The sequence below is a fragment of the Vulpes lagopus genome, chromosome 5 (genome assembly GCF_018345385.1).
Source record: "Vulpes lagopus strain Blue_001 chromosome 5, ASM1834538v1, whole genome shotgun sequence".
In the NCBI taxonomy this organism is placed as follows: domain Eukaryota; kingdom Metazoa; phylum Chordata; class Mammalia; order Carnivora; family Canidae; genus Vulpes; species Vulpes lagopus.
Genome location: NC_054828.1, coordinates 34,152,879 through 34,170,299, shown reverse-complemented (window position 1 = coordinate 34,170,299; position 17,421 = coordinate 34,152,879). Strand labels below are relative to the sequence as shown.

The following is a 17,421-nucleotide window of genomic DNA, read 5'->3' as shown; positions in this document are numbered from 1 at the left end:
TACTAGTAAAGAAGCTTAAAATCTCAATGAGTAGATATATATTACGAATTTCAACTTTAGCCTTACTAATTTTTTACTGTATTTTAGCTACAACCACTCCACTTGAAGTTATTTAAAGAAATTAAATGCTGTATGAAATACTGATAATTGTTGCAGCTGAAGAGTTCATTATAGCTTTCTTCCTCCTTTCGTGTATGGTTGAAATTCTCCATCTAGTATTTTATTAAAAACTTTTAAAATTTTCCAATAAACAAATTAACTATTATAAGGCCACCCTCAAAAGTATCTCAACAAAATCTGGGATTTTTGAATTCAAATGAATGTATATAACAGATTAAAAAAAAGATTCTGAAGACTTTTTTAGGAAAAGGAAACAAAATTGGATTTGAAGTATCATTTTCAGCTTTGACTTAAAATGGGAAAGCTGTAAGATCAATAGGAGTCACTGAGTTTGAAAACAAAAGCCAAGGAAACGCATTAAAATTATATTCACCAGCAGAAACAAAACAAAAAGCCTCAAAGCATTATTTTACTTGTCAGACATTTTAAAATGAAACTGTGAACATAATTTTTAAGTATTAAACGTGCTGTGAAAGAAAGCCAAACTCAAAATAGAAAAACACACATAAACATGTTACAATGACAAAATGTTAATCATCTTATTTTTAAAAGTTTAATTATACTTTTAATTTCCCATGTCTTTAGCCTGCATTAGTATTTTCAGGCAATCAAAACAATTTAAACCTTTTGTACCTGAAATCAGTATTATAACTTTCTTTTGGGTTTACTTATAATATACTCAGGACTGACTATATTTTCCAGAATTTATGTTCTCATCTATCAAATATCCTGTTTCCTTATAACACTAATTAGACTATAAGTGCCTTAGGCTAATGTCTTATCCATAAAGTATTCTCTACACAATAAAAAAAACCAAAAAACTTTACAACATTGTTAAGGTTCTCCATCTCATACAATGAAATCTTTTAAGTCACCACTGACACTTAAATGGAAGATCCTGTACCTTTGTGGAGATGCAGGAGGGGTGTAAAATGTTAATGTTGAGGAAAAAGGCTGCTTCTTCAGTGCCTGCATAAGGTTGGGTTTATATTCTGGATCAACACACCATAAGGAACCTTTTCCATTAACCTAAAATAAAATACACAAGAATTATTAAAATACAACTTTAAGACATATGCAATCAGTACCTGAATGTTTTAACTAAATGTGTGTATGGGGAAAAAAACAACCCTAACAGCAACTTTTAAGGACAATGCAAAGGCAGATGTTAGCTTGCTATAAATGCACCATGTGGTCAAAAGCCTGGAAGGCAGACTGCCTGGGTTCTTATCTCCAGCTCTGTCACTTGACCTTAGGAAAGTTAACCAACCTCTATCTATCTTTTCAGGCCATTAATTCCTTCATTTGGAATAGGTAGGGATGATGATGCTACCAATTTCCTAGGGCTGTTATGTGGATTAAATTATGCCTAAAGTACACTGCACGGTGCCTGGCACATAGGGCCACAGGACATGCCAATAGTTTGTGAGAACGGTACAACCCCAAGATATGCCTTGAACAGCATGAAGGCTGTATAGTGTGGTCCTCCACATAGTAATATGTAATAAATATAAACCATTATTGTTATTGTTATAGAAAAACCAAAAAGAAAAGGAAAAATTAAGCTTTCTATGCAGCATTACTTCTCCAAAAGTGATAAACAGTATGAGATCAGGTGATCCATAAAAAAATAATTATTTTTTAATGGCATTAACAGTAATGTTTAAGTTCTTATCTAAAGTAAGTTTACATTTAAAAAGCAAATTATTTCAGGGGCTCCTGAGTGGCTCAGTCGGTTAAGCAACCAATTTGATTTCAGCTTGGGTTATGATCTCAGGGTCGTGAGATCAAGTCCAACGTTGGGGATGCACTAGGCTCCAGTCTGCCTGAGAGTCTCTCTCTTTCCCTCTGCCCCTCCTCATGCTCATGTGCACACCCTCTCTAAATGAATAAAATCTTAAAAATAAAAAAAAGCAAATGATTTCATGAAAAGTATAGCAAAAGTCTCAAAGAGTGGTAAACTAATAACTGAGGTATAGAAAAGACTTCTGTAAAAGATAACAAAGAGGAAGGACGCATCAGCCCTTCCCTCAAGATAATTAAGTTATAACATTTGAGGGATTTTTAGATAATATGGCAATAAGCACACAAACCCAGATTCCACTGAAATAATAGAATCTAAAAATTATGGAATTTTCATGATTAGTAGAAACTAACTAAAGTGCCTGATGGACTTCAAATGGAAGGTGCCTGAAAGAAGAGCTTGTGTGATCCAGTTCCCCCAATATGAAGGAAAAGCTTACAGGAAGCTAAGTGGACAAGATACCTGTAAAACTTCACTAATATTATCTAACATGCAGGGAAAAGGTCAGGCTATGAGGTAATTCCTTCAAATAGGTTTGAAAGGGGATCCCTGGGTGGCGCCAGCGGTTTAGCGCCTGCCTTTGGCCCAGGGCGCGATCCTGAAGACCCGGGATCGAATCCCACGTAGGGCTCCCGGTGCATGGAGCCTGCTTCTCCCTCTGCCTGTGTCTCTGCCTCTCTCTCTCTCTGTGTGACTATCATAAATAAATAAAAATTAAAAAAAAAAAACAACAAATAGGTTTGAAAAATGCTATGTCGGGCAGCCCAGGTGGCTCAGCGGTTTAGCGGTGCCTTCAGCCCGGGGCATGATCCTGGAGACCTCGGATCGAGTCCCACATCAGACTCCCTGCATGGAGCCTGCTTCTCCCTCTGCCTGTGTCTCTGCCTCTCTCTCTCTCTCTCTCTCTGTGTCTCTCATGAATAATAAAAAAAAAAAAAACAATCCCCAAAACAAAATTCTCTGACCACTGGGAAATTTATAATCGATTAAAAAGATATCCAAACTATAATTACAGATTATCTAATAAATAAAGGGTATAAACATAGTTATATAAAAACTCAGAGTATATGGCCAAAAGCAAATTTATATCCACTTTCACTTTTGGGGGGAAGACTTATTTATTTTGGGGGAGAAGGCATGAGGAGGAAGGGCAGAGGGAGAGGGAGAGAGAATCTCAAGCGGACTCCATTGCTGGGTATGGAGCCCTACACGGGGCTGATTTTATGACCCTGAGACCACAATATGAGCCAAAACCAAGAGACATTTAATCAACTGAGCCACCCAGATGCCCCTATGCACTTTCATTTAAAAAATATATATATGGTACTTTAAGATTTTATTTATTTATTCATGAGAGTCACAGAAAGAACATAGGCAGAGGGAGAAGCAGGCTCCCTACAAGGAGCCCGATGTGGGACTGGATTCCTAGGACCCTGGGATCATGACCTGAGCCAAAGGCAGACACTCAACCAACTGAGCCACCCAGGTATCCCATTCATTTTCATTCTTAAACAACAAATGAAATATTTGAAATAAGCTTTTATCTTATCTGGGGGATGGGGAGAAAAAATTATATAATGTTATATAATGTAAATGTATGAAAATTGATAAATTATTAAACTAGAAGTTAGGAAAAATAATGAGACTGATAAATCAAGAGAGTATTCTAAAAAACTGTCAATATGCCACACACCCTAGTTGAGTATTCTAAAAAACTGTCAATATGCTACACACCTAGTTTGACCCTTGTCAAAGGAAATAACAAGGACTTTAGGAATTGTGATCTCTATCATCTGTTAACTCTTCCTTCAGGATAAATCTTTGCTACTACCTTATCTGACCATCCCCAATTGCACATTCTGAACAGAAACTGGACCATAAGCACATCCTTATACATGTACCAGATCCACGCATAGCCTACACACAGAACTCCACAGCCGTGCAAGAAGGAGATCCATGTTCAATCTCATCCCACTTCCCCAGGGCTGAACACTACTTGTACAGTGGTTAAGAGTGTTGAACCTTGGAGCCATTCTTCTTCCCTGGGAATCCTGGCTGTCATTTAAGAGCTGAGTAATCTTCAGAAAAATGTCTGTTTTCTGTGTATTAGTATACTCAAAATCAACTATATAAAAAATAATTATCTACTTCACTTTAAGAATTACTGTATTAAAAGAGTTAATTCGCATAAAGTGCTTAGAACTCTGCCAGACAGTAAATACTCAGTAAACACTGGCTACTGCTATTGATGTATGTTCATTTTCTTGGTAGTTTCAAAAATTGTTCCTGTTTCCTCCAGTCTAATAGTATGCAAATTTGTTTTTGTTTTTATTCCACCAAATATTGGCATTACATTTCAACAAATACTTTTGAAGTTTTTTTTTTTATTTTTCTCTACAAATGTTGAAAATCAACTGTAAGATATAACCTCCCCCCCACACCATGTGATATACAAAACTTCCTCAGAATTCCTAAGATTAACAAGATTCAAATTGTTAATTTTTGTTTTTATATCACAACTTTTCTATTTCAAAAAGCCTTTCTTAAAATTTGAATTACACTTCACAAGTACATTAAGAATTACTTGAACAACAATAAAATTTATGTGTTGTTCTATTCCTCTGGTCCTTTGTTTATATAAAATCCAATATGATACAAGCTATTATGATTGCTGAAGATCTAACATGATGAATTCCAGAATGCTTCCACTCCCCAAACTCTTCTTTAAGGTAACATTATTCTATTACTGAGGCTCTTTTACCTTCTGAACATCATGCCATAATTATTATAAGCAGAATGGTATAATATAAGACCACTTCTGCAGGTATAAAAACTAGAGACCTAATCATTGCTTACTGATTGGCTATGTGACACTGGACATTTTAATCTGAGTCAGTGTTATAATTCATATTTTATTCATAAAATAAAAAAACAGTCCACTTCACGAAGTTGTGATGAGATTCAAATAAGGTAATTTGTGTGGAAGTGACATAGAGCTGCAAAATAAATGAATACTTATTTCTGGGGGTTATTCTGAAATTGTCATAAAGTTAGAGTTCATATGGTATTTTTTTTTTTTTTAAGATTTATTAGAGAGACAGTGTGTGTGCAAGTTGGGATAGGGGGAAAAGGGGAGAGAGAGAGAGAGAATCCTGAAGCAGACTGCCTAATGAGTGTGGAGCCTCTTGGATGTGGGATTCAATCCCAGGACCCTGAGATCATGACCTGGCCAAAATCAAGAGTTGGCTACTTAACTGACTAAGCCACCCAAGTGCCTTAACTTTATATGGTTAAACAGTATATTCTTACTCCTTTGTCTCTAAGAGGAAGTTGTGAAAAAATCAACAACAACAAAATCAATTAATTCTGAATAAAAGATAGTAAAGAACAAGGAATAAACTAAATTTAGAAGGAAAAATAGCACCTGTCTTAGAAAAAGTATACTATCAGTGTAAGGCAGTTTTTAACATCCTAGCAACCTAAATATATAGAAAGAGAAATATCATGGCTGTCATATCATACTGTCATATAGAAAGAAACATACCATACTATTAGGTGAAACTTTGTTCTGGCCTTCAGCAGCAAAATAGCACATGAACTCTAATTAAGTGTTTGAAATTTTGATTTGTTTTTCAAAGGAAGTCAAATTTTATAAATGTATTTTTGGATGAAATTACTTAAATTAGATATATTTTCAGTCAGTTGGCTCAAAGGATACATGTGTTTTTTAATGATAGGGAAATAAAACTTTAAACATTAGCACTCACAACATCCTTTGCCCCAACCTACTTCAGTTTCATATAGAAAAGATACATATGAATTATTTTTCATATACTAAGACAATTATTTTAACTTTTCTAGCTATGGTCTATCTTCATATTCCTGAGATTACACTTCTAGAAACTATTTAGTTCAACAGTCTACTTTTCAAACACTATTGTGAGAATTACAAATTGTTTTGACCATAGTAGAATTGCTATTTCCTTGAAAAAGTAAATTGGAAGAAGTGGTACTGAAAACCTGCTGTTCAGGGCAGTTAAGTATCTTGAGTAAGGTCTCCAAATAACAGTCTGGTTTATGTTACCATGGCAGCATTTCCTTTCACTGGGTCTGTTCACAAACTATCAGTAACAAGAGATAAAATTATCTATTTGCTAACATTATGTTTTACAGTCTTCAGCAAAGATGAGTTTATTTTAAACTAACTCACTTAAAAACCTTGCCCTTTTATTACTGTGCTTAGATGACAGAACACAAATAATAAAGAGTTTTCGACGTTAAGTACTATTTTAAACTAAATTTGCCTATAACAAAATAAATCCTCTGTGCAATGGAAACAGGAAATGTGCATTCTCTCATTTACTATTTTGCATTTTGGAACTATAAGGCTTCTGGACTTATTTGGTAGAGAACCACTGAAGGTTTTGAAGAAATAAGGAATATTCTAAGAAATGAACTTTAAAAAGATCTTAATGTTAGTTGTAAAGAACTGTTTGGGAGAAAAAGCAAAGTTCACTATTCCTGAAATGTTTTTATGTACTTGCCCTATACATTTTAATAGTTTTCCCCTGACTACCTTTTCTGTGGTTTTTAGAATGACTGAATTAAAAATAATTAACTAGTTAAAAAGGGCATTCATAAGTCCTGCTTATAGCTTAAAGCATGAACTTTTATAGTGGTTGGCATGACTTCTTTTCCTGGGATTCAGCTATTGAAGCAAGTCATCACTATGCAAATGTACAGACTAAAACTGTACTAAACCGGGCAAAATTTCTAACTTTGTGTTTCCCAGCTAAAGTCTCACAGTTAAAGTATTTTAGTTTGGCTTTATACAAATTTAGAAAAGTAGAGATAAGACCTGGATGTTTAAATATTTAAAACATGAAACCCAAACCAAAACAAACAAAAAAAAGACCAGGTCTAACTTTTATAATTTTAAAATATTGAATTAAATATCATGCCAAGATTTTCAGATCTGTCTAATTGAGAGTTTTAACAATGGTATGGATGATGGGAAGGAAGATCTAATCAGTAGCTATCCAGCTAGTTGGGTACAATTATCACTTTGTAGTTTGACCCAGACCTTGCCATCTTGCCACTTTTTTTTTAGATTATCATGTATAGACAAGAGCTACTCATCAGAAAAGTCCTGGCAAGATTGCCAAATTCAATTCCAACATTTATTGGAGGTTAAGTAGAACTTACTTGCCTTCTGCAGATTACAAGAGAGGTACTGTTATTTTGAAACATTGATTCTAGAAGTATTTCATAAATTTAAAAAAAAAAATCCACAAGCAACTTCCATCCTTCCTGAATGTATCACTTTCTGTCCAAGCTTCAGACATTTAAGCAGAGTGGCTATTGATTTTTATGAAGACCATCGCCTGACAGTTCCTTTCCTCTCACCTGACCTGTTGTAATAGCTTACTAATTTTTATCCCAATATATTATAATTTCTATATTGATCCTCATATTTATTATCTCACATGATGATTTCTTTATCTCACTCTCCCCATACTCTGGACTATATGCTTTCTTGTTCACTATCATTTCCTTAACTTTTTTCTTTCTCTGAGCATTCAAAAAATGCTCTGGTTAATTATGTAAATAATGCACACATTTAAATATTATGACAAGAAGAGTCCTTGTGATCACTACCATAAATCAAACCACACTGGACATATTATTCTGCAATTTTTATTACAAACAATACCACAGTGGATATATACCTCCTCAAATGCAAGTATGAATATTACTCTAGGGGGAAAAATCAGAATCTAATCCACTAGATCAAAAGATGTGCACATTTCTAATTTTAATAACTGTAGCCAAGTTGCCCTCAAAAATGGTCATACTAATTTACACTCCTATCAGTAGTGTGAAAATATTCATATTATTTCCCCATCCTCTTTTAATTTGATATTATCAAAAATTTAAAATTTTTGCATTCCAATGGCTAAAACTATTTTCTGGGGTTGTTTTAGTTTGTATATCCCTGATTACTAGTGAGGATGAACATCTCTGCATGCTTATTAGCCATTTATATTTCCTCCTCTGTTAACTGTTCATATTCTTATCAAATTTTCAATTAGTTTTCTTTTATTGAATTAGATGAATTCTTTACATACAGTGGAGTACTGCTCATTGTAAACATCTCCTATCAACTTCATTTTTAATGACATGATGTTGGTAGCTTGAAACTGGCCATGATGGAAATATTTATACTGTGAAAATTTACAAAAGCTATATACCCCCACCCCTACTCAATCCTTCAACATATATCAGCACACCAAATTTTGAATCCTAACCTATTGACTGCTGGTTGTCTCAATCACTTCTTCTTAACCAATCATTTTCAAGATTTCTGCAACATTTGATACTGTTGCTCATTCACACTTGAACTCTGTGGCTTCCATTTTAACATAGTTTTCCTAGATTTTTCTACTAAAAATCAATGCTGATGACTCCCAAACTTAGAGCTTTGATCCCAATTACCACTATTCCTGCACCGTATGTCTAATTATCTAGTAGACAGTTCCCATCTTATGTCCCACCATAAATATAAACACAATAGGTCTAAAACTAGAAAATAATTAAGTGATAACAATTCAAAATAAAATCTAACAATACACATTGGAAAGAACATATCCAACATTCCTAAAATTTGTAGCCACCTGAAATGAAAGTTTGACTGAGGCTGGGTGAATCTGCTTCTAAGATGGCTCCTCACATGACTATTGGCAAAAGGCCTCATTTCCTTGACACATAGGCCTCTCCATAAGGCTGCTTAAATGTCCTTATGATACGGTGACTGGCTTCCCCTAAAGCTAGCTATCCATGAGCCCAAGATGGAAGTTACATTGCCTTTTATGACCTAGCATCAAAAGGCATGATCCATCATTTCCCCAAATCCTCTGGGTTACACTGGTCAGCCCTATTCATTACTGGAGGGAACTCTATCTCTATAAGGTCAAAAATACTAGAAGGGCTCATTTGGGGGCCTCTTCAAGGTTGTCTATGACAGAGATTGATTCTCTGAAATTATTGAGGCTTTTTTTTTTTTAAAGATTTTATTTATTTATTCATGAGACACAGAGAGAGAGACAGAGACACAGGCAGAGGGAGAAGCAGGCTCCATGCAGGGAGCTCGATGTGGGACTCGATCCCAGGGTCACAACCTGAGCCAAAGGCAGACGCTCAACCACTGAGCCACCCAGGCATCCCGATGCTTCTTTTTTTTTAAAAAAAAAAAGATTTTATTTATTTATTCATGAGAGACACACAGAGAGAGAAGCAGAGACAAAGGCAGAGGGAGAAGCAGGCTCCATGCAGGAAGCCCGATACGGGACTCAATCCCAGGACTCCAGGATCACATCCTGAGCCAAAGGAAGACGCTCAACCAGTCACCCAGGCGTCCCTATTGAGGCTTTTTAAATGGCCTAACACATAGCTGGTCTTCATAAATATTCCATGTATAGTAGACAATATGTTAGATAGCAATGTATTACAAAAGATAACTACTATAATCTCCTTTAAGTTAGCTGTAAGATGATAATACATCTTAATGTCTTGTTACTCATGGACTAATGGCACAAGGATCAAAAGGGAGCCTGTCAGAAAAGAAAGCCTCAATCTTCACCCTGGATTTGCTTAATCAGAATCTGCATTTTAACAAGAACCCCAGATATCAGTGTATATATTTAAATTTGAGCAGCACTATCCTATAAAAATCATTCACTTAACAACATAATTACTTGCTCTTAATTTTTATTCAAAACAAGAATAGGGGCAGCCCAGGTGACTCAGCGGTTTAGCGCCACCTTCAGCCCAGGGCATGATCCTGGAGACCTGGGATCGAGTCCTGCGTCAGGCTTCCTGCATGAAGCCTGTTTCTCCCTCTGCCTGTGCCTCTGCCTCTCTGTTTCTCGAATAAATAAATAAATAATTTTTTAAAACCTTAAAAAAAAAAAATAGAGGAGAGTTCTGTTACCACTTAGGGCTATAGGAAGCCATAAGAAAACATTGTTCCCAGCCTAACAAGAAAAAAAAACAAAATAATCCGTGAAATCATACTTTCTTATGGGTCCATCCAAGAACTAAGGCCACAAGACAACTGAAATAACTGAATTCTAAAGTGTGACAGGACCTTGTGAGGAGAAATGGAACATACGAACTGTTTTAGCTTTGGGAGAGTACAGAAAAAGTGGCAGTCAAAAAAATAAGGTATAAAAAAAAAGAGAAAGACACTCAAATTTTAACAAATTCTTAAAAGCCAAGTGTGAACTAGCAAGATAATTTAGCATCCTTGGCATTCTCAGAAGAATCTGCATCGATTAGCCAGCATTTTTCTGCAGGCATTCATCCAGTGCTCCATAAGAAGACTACAGGGCAGGAGACCTAAGAGAGACACCCTTGGAGATGGTGAAGGATATGCGAAACATACTAAGGTTTAAGGCTGGCTCAAGGATATCAGGCAAAGCTCATCCATATTCCAGACTTTAAATGAGCGTGAGATCAGATGTCACTGTGGGACAGGCACACAACTTGCCTACATATTGGACAAAGCTCCACTATGAAGCAAAAGCCTTCTGCCACTGAGAGGCAAAATACCCTCCTCATCCCAGTCCTGGATAAAGGATGGCTGCTACTGGGAGAAAAATATAACCCTCAGCTATCCTCTCACTTTTCTGACACTAGGCAATAGTCTAGTGTCATTAGGTAATGGGTAGGAAATCTGCTCATGCCCAGATGATACGAAGCAGAGATCTGCTGCCACTGAGATAGGAATTGGTAACTCACTTGTACCCAGACCTCCCAACGATCCTAGGCAAGGTTTATCTACCATTATGGGAATGAGCAGGAAACTGGCCTGAGCTATGGAGCAGTGCTGTCCAATAGGACTTTCTACAATGACAGAAATATCAAATATCTGTACTGTCCAATGTGCCAACCACCAGCCACATGTAGAGATGGCTACTGATGACTGCAGCTCTGGACTCCACTTTGAGTAGATGGGAGAGATTGTCTGCTCCAAGAGGAGGCAAGGCAAGTCCTACTTTTGAGACTACGCATAAAAAGCCCATTTAATACTAAAACTAGAGCAGAAAAATCAAGAAACTCATGCTTCCATCCCAAGAGCCTCATACCAAGTAACAAGCAGTTGCTATGTGAGGGGCAAGAGCACAGAGAGAAATATCTAACTCCCTTCCTGTCCCCAAATATATTACAACCTGAAAGATGAAGGAAGAGCAGAAATGCTAAAAAAAAAAAAGTCATCTTGCCACTCCAGGACACACATTAAGCATAAAGTATTTGTAGTCCATCTCTATATGAATTTGAAGCCTGTGGTTCTCAGAAGGTAACTATGACAACCACAAAACCGAAACCCAGCCCAATTACCTAGATTGACCAATACGTGTTTCACACTAACAATGAGACAAAAGTTGAGGTATGTCTACCTCAGTCTCTACTATTCTTTTTTTTTTTTTTTGTCTCTACTATTCTTTTACAAATAATGTTTGGCATTTAATCCAAAATTATGAAACATATACAAAAACAGGAAATAAAACAGTCAACAAAACCAGACCCAGCGATGGACCAGAAATTGAAATTATTAGACATCCTATCTATAATTAATATGTTTATGGATCTGGTAGGAAATTTTAGCCAAAAGATGGAGACTACTTTTATTTACTTTTTTATTTTTTAGATTTTATTTATTCATGAGCGACAGAGAGAGAGAGAGAGAGATGCAGAGATACAGGCAGAGGGAGAAGCAGGCTCCATGCAGGGAGCCTGAGGCAGGACTTGATCCGGGGTCTCCAGGATCACACCCTTGGCTGCAGGCGCCGCCAAACCGCTGCAACCACCGGGGCTGCCCGAGACTACTTTTAAAATGGCAAATGAAAATGCTAGAAATGAAAAATATGCAGAAGTCCTTTATCAGGGTTATTGACAGAATGAACATAAAAGAGGGAAGACTTAACCTATAAAAGTTGAAGAGAAATGATCCAAACTGAAACAGAGAGAAAAGAGTAGGAACTTGGGCAGAGCAACCAAGAGGTGAGACACAGCAAATGGTCTAACATTTTTACTTGGAATCCTAGAATAGGGAAGTAAGGAATTATTTGAAGAGATAATGAGCGAAATTTTTCTTAAATTTAATAAATGACAACAAATCACAGATCCAAGAATCTCTGAGAAACCAAAGGAGGATAAAAATAAATACAAACACACCCAGGTGCATCATAGTCAAACTGCTGAAAAGTAGTGACATAAAGAGAAAAGTCATGGAAGTCAGACAGAAAGAAAGGAAGGAAAGGAAAGGAAAGGAAAGGAAAGGAAAGGAAAGGAAAGGAAAGGAAAGAAGGAAGGAAGGAAAGAAAAGAAAAGAAAAGAAAAGAAAAGAAAAGAAAAGAAAAGAAAAGAAAAGAAAAGAAAAAAAGATAGATTGATTACAGAGGAACAAAGATAAGAATGGCAGCAGACTTATCAGAAACTATACAAGCCAGAACACAAGACAGTACCATCTTTAAAATACTTAAAGGAAAAAAATCTCTTAACCTCCACAAAAAAGATTTTTATAAATTCATTGCTAGAAGATTTGAACTATAAGAAATGTTAAATAGGGACACCTGGGTAGCTCAGTGGTTTAGCACCTGCCTTTGGCCCAGGGCAAGATCCTGAAGTCCTAGGATCGAGTTCCACATTGGGCTCCCTGCATGGAGCCTGCCTCTCCCTCTGCCTGTGTCTCTGCCTCTCTCTCTCTCTGTCTGTCATGGATAAATAAATAAAAAATATTTAAAAAAAGAAATGTTAAATAAACTTATCCAAGAAGAAGGAATTGATCCAGATAAAGCATCAGAATTAGTTAACTTTTTCTGTAAAACGCCAGATAGTAAGTGGTATAAGAGTAGAATGGTAGTATTATTTGAAAGTAGACTGTTTAAAAATATATACTGAAAAGCATATAGTAAACATCAACCCCCAAAAAGAGAATAGCTGATAAACGAGTAGCAGACATAAAACTTAATCATAAAAAACCTCACTTCTTAAAAAGACAGGAAAAGTGGCGGAAAAGAATAGAGCAAACAGAAAATAACATGATGATATATTTAAATCCAACCATATCAATTACATTAATGTAAATGGCCTACATTCCAATTATAAGGAAGAGACTGCAACATATTGATACAGTGACAGGAACACTACAGAAACTTAGAAAATTGGAACATCAGAAAACGAATTTATGTACTTATAGTAGACTGAAATTCTGCTAGATTTGTATCAATATTTAAGAAATTTTAAAACATCTCAAATGAAGGGAAATGATGAATATAATTAAGCTCAAACTGAAGTAATGATGAGTTGACTATTTTTTGTCTTCCTTTAGTTTCCCCATATTTTAAGGTCTCGATGTTAATTCTCCCCCACCTCCCCAAATATAGCAATGTTCATAAACACTGACCTTGCCATGGCTTCTTTCCACTTTCTGAAAACATTTATTCAGGGACAGATTATGCCGAACAGAATTCTTCCAGCCTGTTGGTGCAGTAGCAAAATATGGGAAGCGGTCCAAAATCCAGCTATAAATTTCTTTGACAGGCAAACATTTATTTGGAGAGTGTTCAATAGCCATGTAAATGAGAAGACTAAAGGAGTATGGGGGCTTTGCAGTTGCCGATTTTTTTTCTGGGTTCTGATAACAAGATGGTCCTAAGGATGGCACATCATCTCCCTCTATGTCATACAATGGACTAACAATTGGAAGACCCTCACTTCCAAAGCTGAAGTTTGTTAGGAGATTAGTACTTTCATGAAGCCAGTTCAAGTTTGTGAGTTCATCATCTGCTGACTCACTGTCCACTAGTGTGGCCTTTGGCCTGGCAGCATCAACAGCTTCAGGCAAGCTTCCCATTTTGTAAATCTGGCTTAATCCTGCAACCTTTTCAGCTCCTGGAGTTTCAGCTCTCTTTTCTGGAGTCATTCCAATTACTGGACCCATTTACTCCTACAGTTCTGCAATAAAGGAAACAATTGTCAATCAATATAATACTTAAGATTCTTAAGCTCATGGAAAAAGAAAATATATATTTAAATATCACCAAATCAGAAATTTTGCAATTATCCTATATAATATTTAAGCACAATATTTGTACAACAAAGACATTAATGGTTATCATATAAGGAAGAGAATTTATTTCCTATTATTTGAAATGGCTATAAATAAAATACAGCATTATAACACCATATGTATGAGTGATATTAATAAAAGTAAATAATGTATTTTATTTAATACTTACTAAAGTCCCCAGCCCACAGTAACAGCCTAATAAGTAATGGCTATTATTATTAAAAATGAGCAGACTTTCTTTGAATTATAAGACCTTAAAATCTACGCATTTTCAGGATCGATGACCTTATTCAATATAGAAAATAACCAAATTTAAATTCAATAAATTTAAATGCAAATATATATTTATAAATATGTTGAAGATTTAAATTCAATTTTAAGTCAAATTAAAAATGTTGCTTAAACAATAATTTCAAACAAACTCTTCCCTCAGATTTGAAATATTCACTATAAAGAGATAAACATTTCTAATATTTGTATAGGTCATATTAAAAAGATAACATTTCTTATTCACTAAATTCATTATCAGCCAAATAATTATTTACTATGAATTTATTATTTATTTAGTATACTTAATATTCTTAACTAAATTCTACATCATCTCATCAAGTACTGACACTAAAAGGTTGGCATTCTCTAAGTAAAATTTTAATTGTCACTGTATTTTCAAGGAGGGGGGAAAAGCTATTTCTATACTACCTTTTTAAATTTCTATTTTCTCATATGTCTTTTTGTTTTGCTTTTGAAACATACTTCAATGCAAAAAACTTATCATGGGGAAATAACTGACCAAAGAGAAAAGTAATAGAAGTAAAGTGCTATTAAATTCATTTTCAATGGTTCATGAAGGTACTTCATTTATGAATTCAGTGAAAAACTTTCTAGGTCTTCCATTACCCTATTCGATCTACTTATGCTTATACAACTGAAATTACAGAAGGACCCCCACAGTTTTATTTTATTTAATGGCTGCTTCCATTATGAATCCCTACATAAAGCGTTCCGTGAAAGTGAAAAGCCTAAATGACATGACAGCAAAAGAGAGGTTCTCTCCTATCACATCCAACCTGATCAATTTGCTTGCTGAGAACGGTCGCTTGAACAATACCCCTGGAGTCATTTCTGCCTTTTCCACCATGATGAGTGTGCACCGTGGAGAAGTGCCGTGCACAGTGACCACTGCGTCTCCTTTGGATGAAGCCACTCTTACTGAACTAAAAACGGTCCTGAAGAGCTTCCTAAGCAAAGGCCAAGTATTGAAATTGGAAGTTAAGGTTGATCCGTCAATCATGGGGGGAATGATTGTCCGTATTGGAGAGAAATATGCTGATATGTCTGCAAGAACCAAGATTCAGAAGCTGAGCAGGGCCATGCGGGAGGTTTTCTGAAAGTATTGATTATCTGTCAGTGAAACCTCCTAAAACTTGGAGCAACAATAAAATGCTTCCTGAACAGAAAAAAAAAAAAACAAAAACAAAAACAAAAACTGGCAGGTTACTCCAAGAGTTATGAAAACTGGTCAATTTTACATGTAGAACAGTCTATCTGGATTCTGGTAGCCGTAATAGATGTAGTCTCAAAGCACTTAGTAATCAACAGCATCAGCTAATATTTTTGGGACCAGAGATTGTGCTAGCTAAACACCATAAACTACATCTCAATTAATCATCAATTAAATCCTATAAAGTAGGCACTATTATTAACCCAATTTTATAAATGAAGAAAATAACTCAAAGGTTAAGCATTCTGTTTTAGCTTACCTGCTTAGTAATTGGAAACAACAGAATTTAAATCTGGGCAGACTGACTTCAGAACCACAACTCTTAACTACTACATTATCCTGGTAAGAATGTAAACTCATCACTTGTGAGTACCAATGACCCAATCCTATCCATGTTAAATCTTATTACTGTTCTCTCCATATCCAGTTCCTATCTTTCTTTCCTGCCATCTATAACTTGACATACCAAGACATTTTAAAAAGGAAAAGATCAAACTGTAAAAATTTGGTTTCTATTTCAAAATCAATTATGAAAACCACATATTCATAAACATGTGTGTATATGTGCACGTTTCAGAGATGACATTCTGTCCTATGTAGCTAACCAAATTATTCACTTTACCACCAAAGTCTTTCTACCTATAGAGAATTTCAAAAATGTGATCAATGAGAATTCATTGAAGAATTATCTTCCTTTCTTTAAAAACAAAACACTCTTAGCACTCAGTGTTCAAAGGGAATGACTAATTTCCAATGTTCTACTTTTGCTACCTATATATTTATCTTCAATCACATATAGAAATCAGAGAGTACCAAATATGAGTAGCTAACATTTACTGAGACATTACTATATTTTAGATAGTATCTATGGGCTTTAAAATCTCTACTTAATTTGCATTGCTACTTAGTTCTGCGTATGGTCCTTTCTTCAAAGCCATGAATTCCATAATGTGTAAGTTTTTTACTTTTGTATTCCTAATGAATCTTAACAAAATGTTGGGCATGAGTAGACATTCAAATTATAATTATTTCAAACCGAAATGAATTTATAATCAACATATATGATTACTCTGTACTAAGTACTGTACCACCTGCCTTTAAGAATTATTTTAAAAGAAAATCCTTAATACTAGAAAACATCATAACTGGTAATAATCAGAAAATTGAAATTCACTGCTATTATAAGGAAATGGAAATGAAGTAAGCCATTTGCCTAGGGTTCTAAAACTAATAAACAGTAGAGGCAAAATTATAAACCGGACTGAGTTCAGTATTCAAGTTTTTTGTTCACTAGAGTACATTCACTCTCTTAAGGAACTTATATTTTTAGCAATCCTAATTAAAACAGATACTGTTGACAGATATGAGAATAACATATATTCTCCTCAGAAATTAATTCAGATGGCTGTGAATGTTATTCCTCTGAATTACAGGTTTAGAATAAAATCCCATTATCTTAAGACATAAAGCAGTATTATGGCAGCATATATGCCAAAGATTATACAACTTGTACAGCCAACCAAAGTTAAAAAGTACTGACACAAAAAGGCTGACATTCTCTTAGTAAGGTTTGGACTGTGACTGTATTTTTAAGGAGAGAAAAAGAGCTTTTTTTAAATTATACTTTAGAGCACCATCCACTTAGAATACTAATTCCACCACAATAATTAGGCAAATGATCTTTTCTCACAAATGAAGTATGTAAATAACAAGCATATTAGAAAATACCCAATTTACTGATAATCAAAGAAACACAAAGCAAAACACAAATGTTAAGTATGACAATGTATTTGAACAGTGCCTAGTATGCAGTAAGCACAAATATTAGTAATAAAAATAATAATACTTACTTTTGCCCAAAGT

General features: G+C 35.1%; 2 protein-coding genes across 5 annotated transcripts in view; one reads left to right on the top strand and one right to left on the bottom strand.

Moving 5' to 3' along the window:
• Nucleotides 1-17,421, bottom strand: part of FOXN2 (forkhead box N2) — a 76,467-nt gene that overhangs the window by 17,252 nt on the left and 41,794 nt on the right. For all 4 annotated transcript variants that reach the window (XM_041755135.1, XM_041755136.1, XM_041755134.1 and 1 more), the window contains exons 2-3: nucleotides 13,392-13,942; nucleotides 1,025-1,149 (exon numbers count right to left, since the gene is read on the bottom strand). In XM_041755135.1, the coding sequence (XP_041611069.1) occupies nucleotides 1,025-1,149; nucleotides 13,392-13,928 (662 nt within the window). In that variant the 5' untranslated portion in view covers nucleotides 13,929-13,942. The remainder of the gene's footprint in view (nucleotides 1-1,024; nucleotides 1,150-13,391; nucleotides 13,943-17,421) is intronic.
• Nucleotides 15,008-15,525, top strand: LOC121490919 (ATP synthase subunit O, mitochondrial-like). The gene has a single exon (XM_041755138.1). The coding sequence runs from the start codon at nucleotides 15,023-15,025 to the stop codon at nucleotides 15,443-15,445; it is 423 nt and encodes a 140-aa protein (XP_041611072.1). The 5' UTR covers nucleotides 15,008-15,022; the 3' UTR covers nucleotides 15,446-15,525.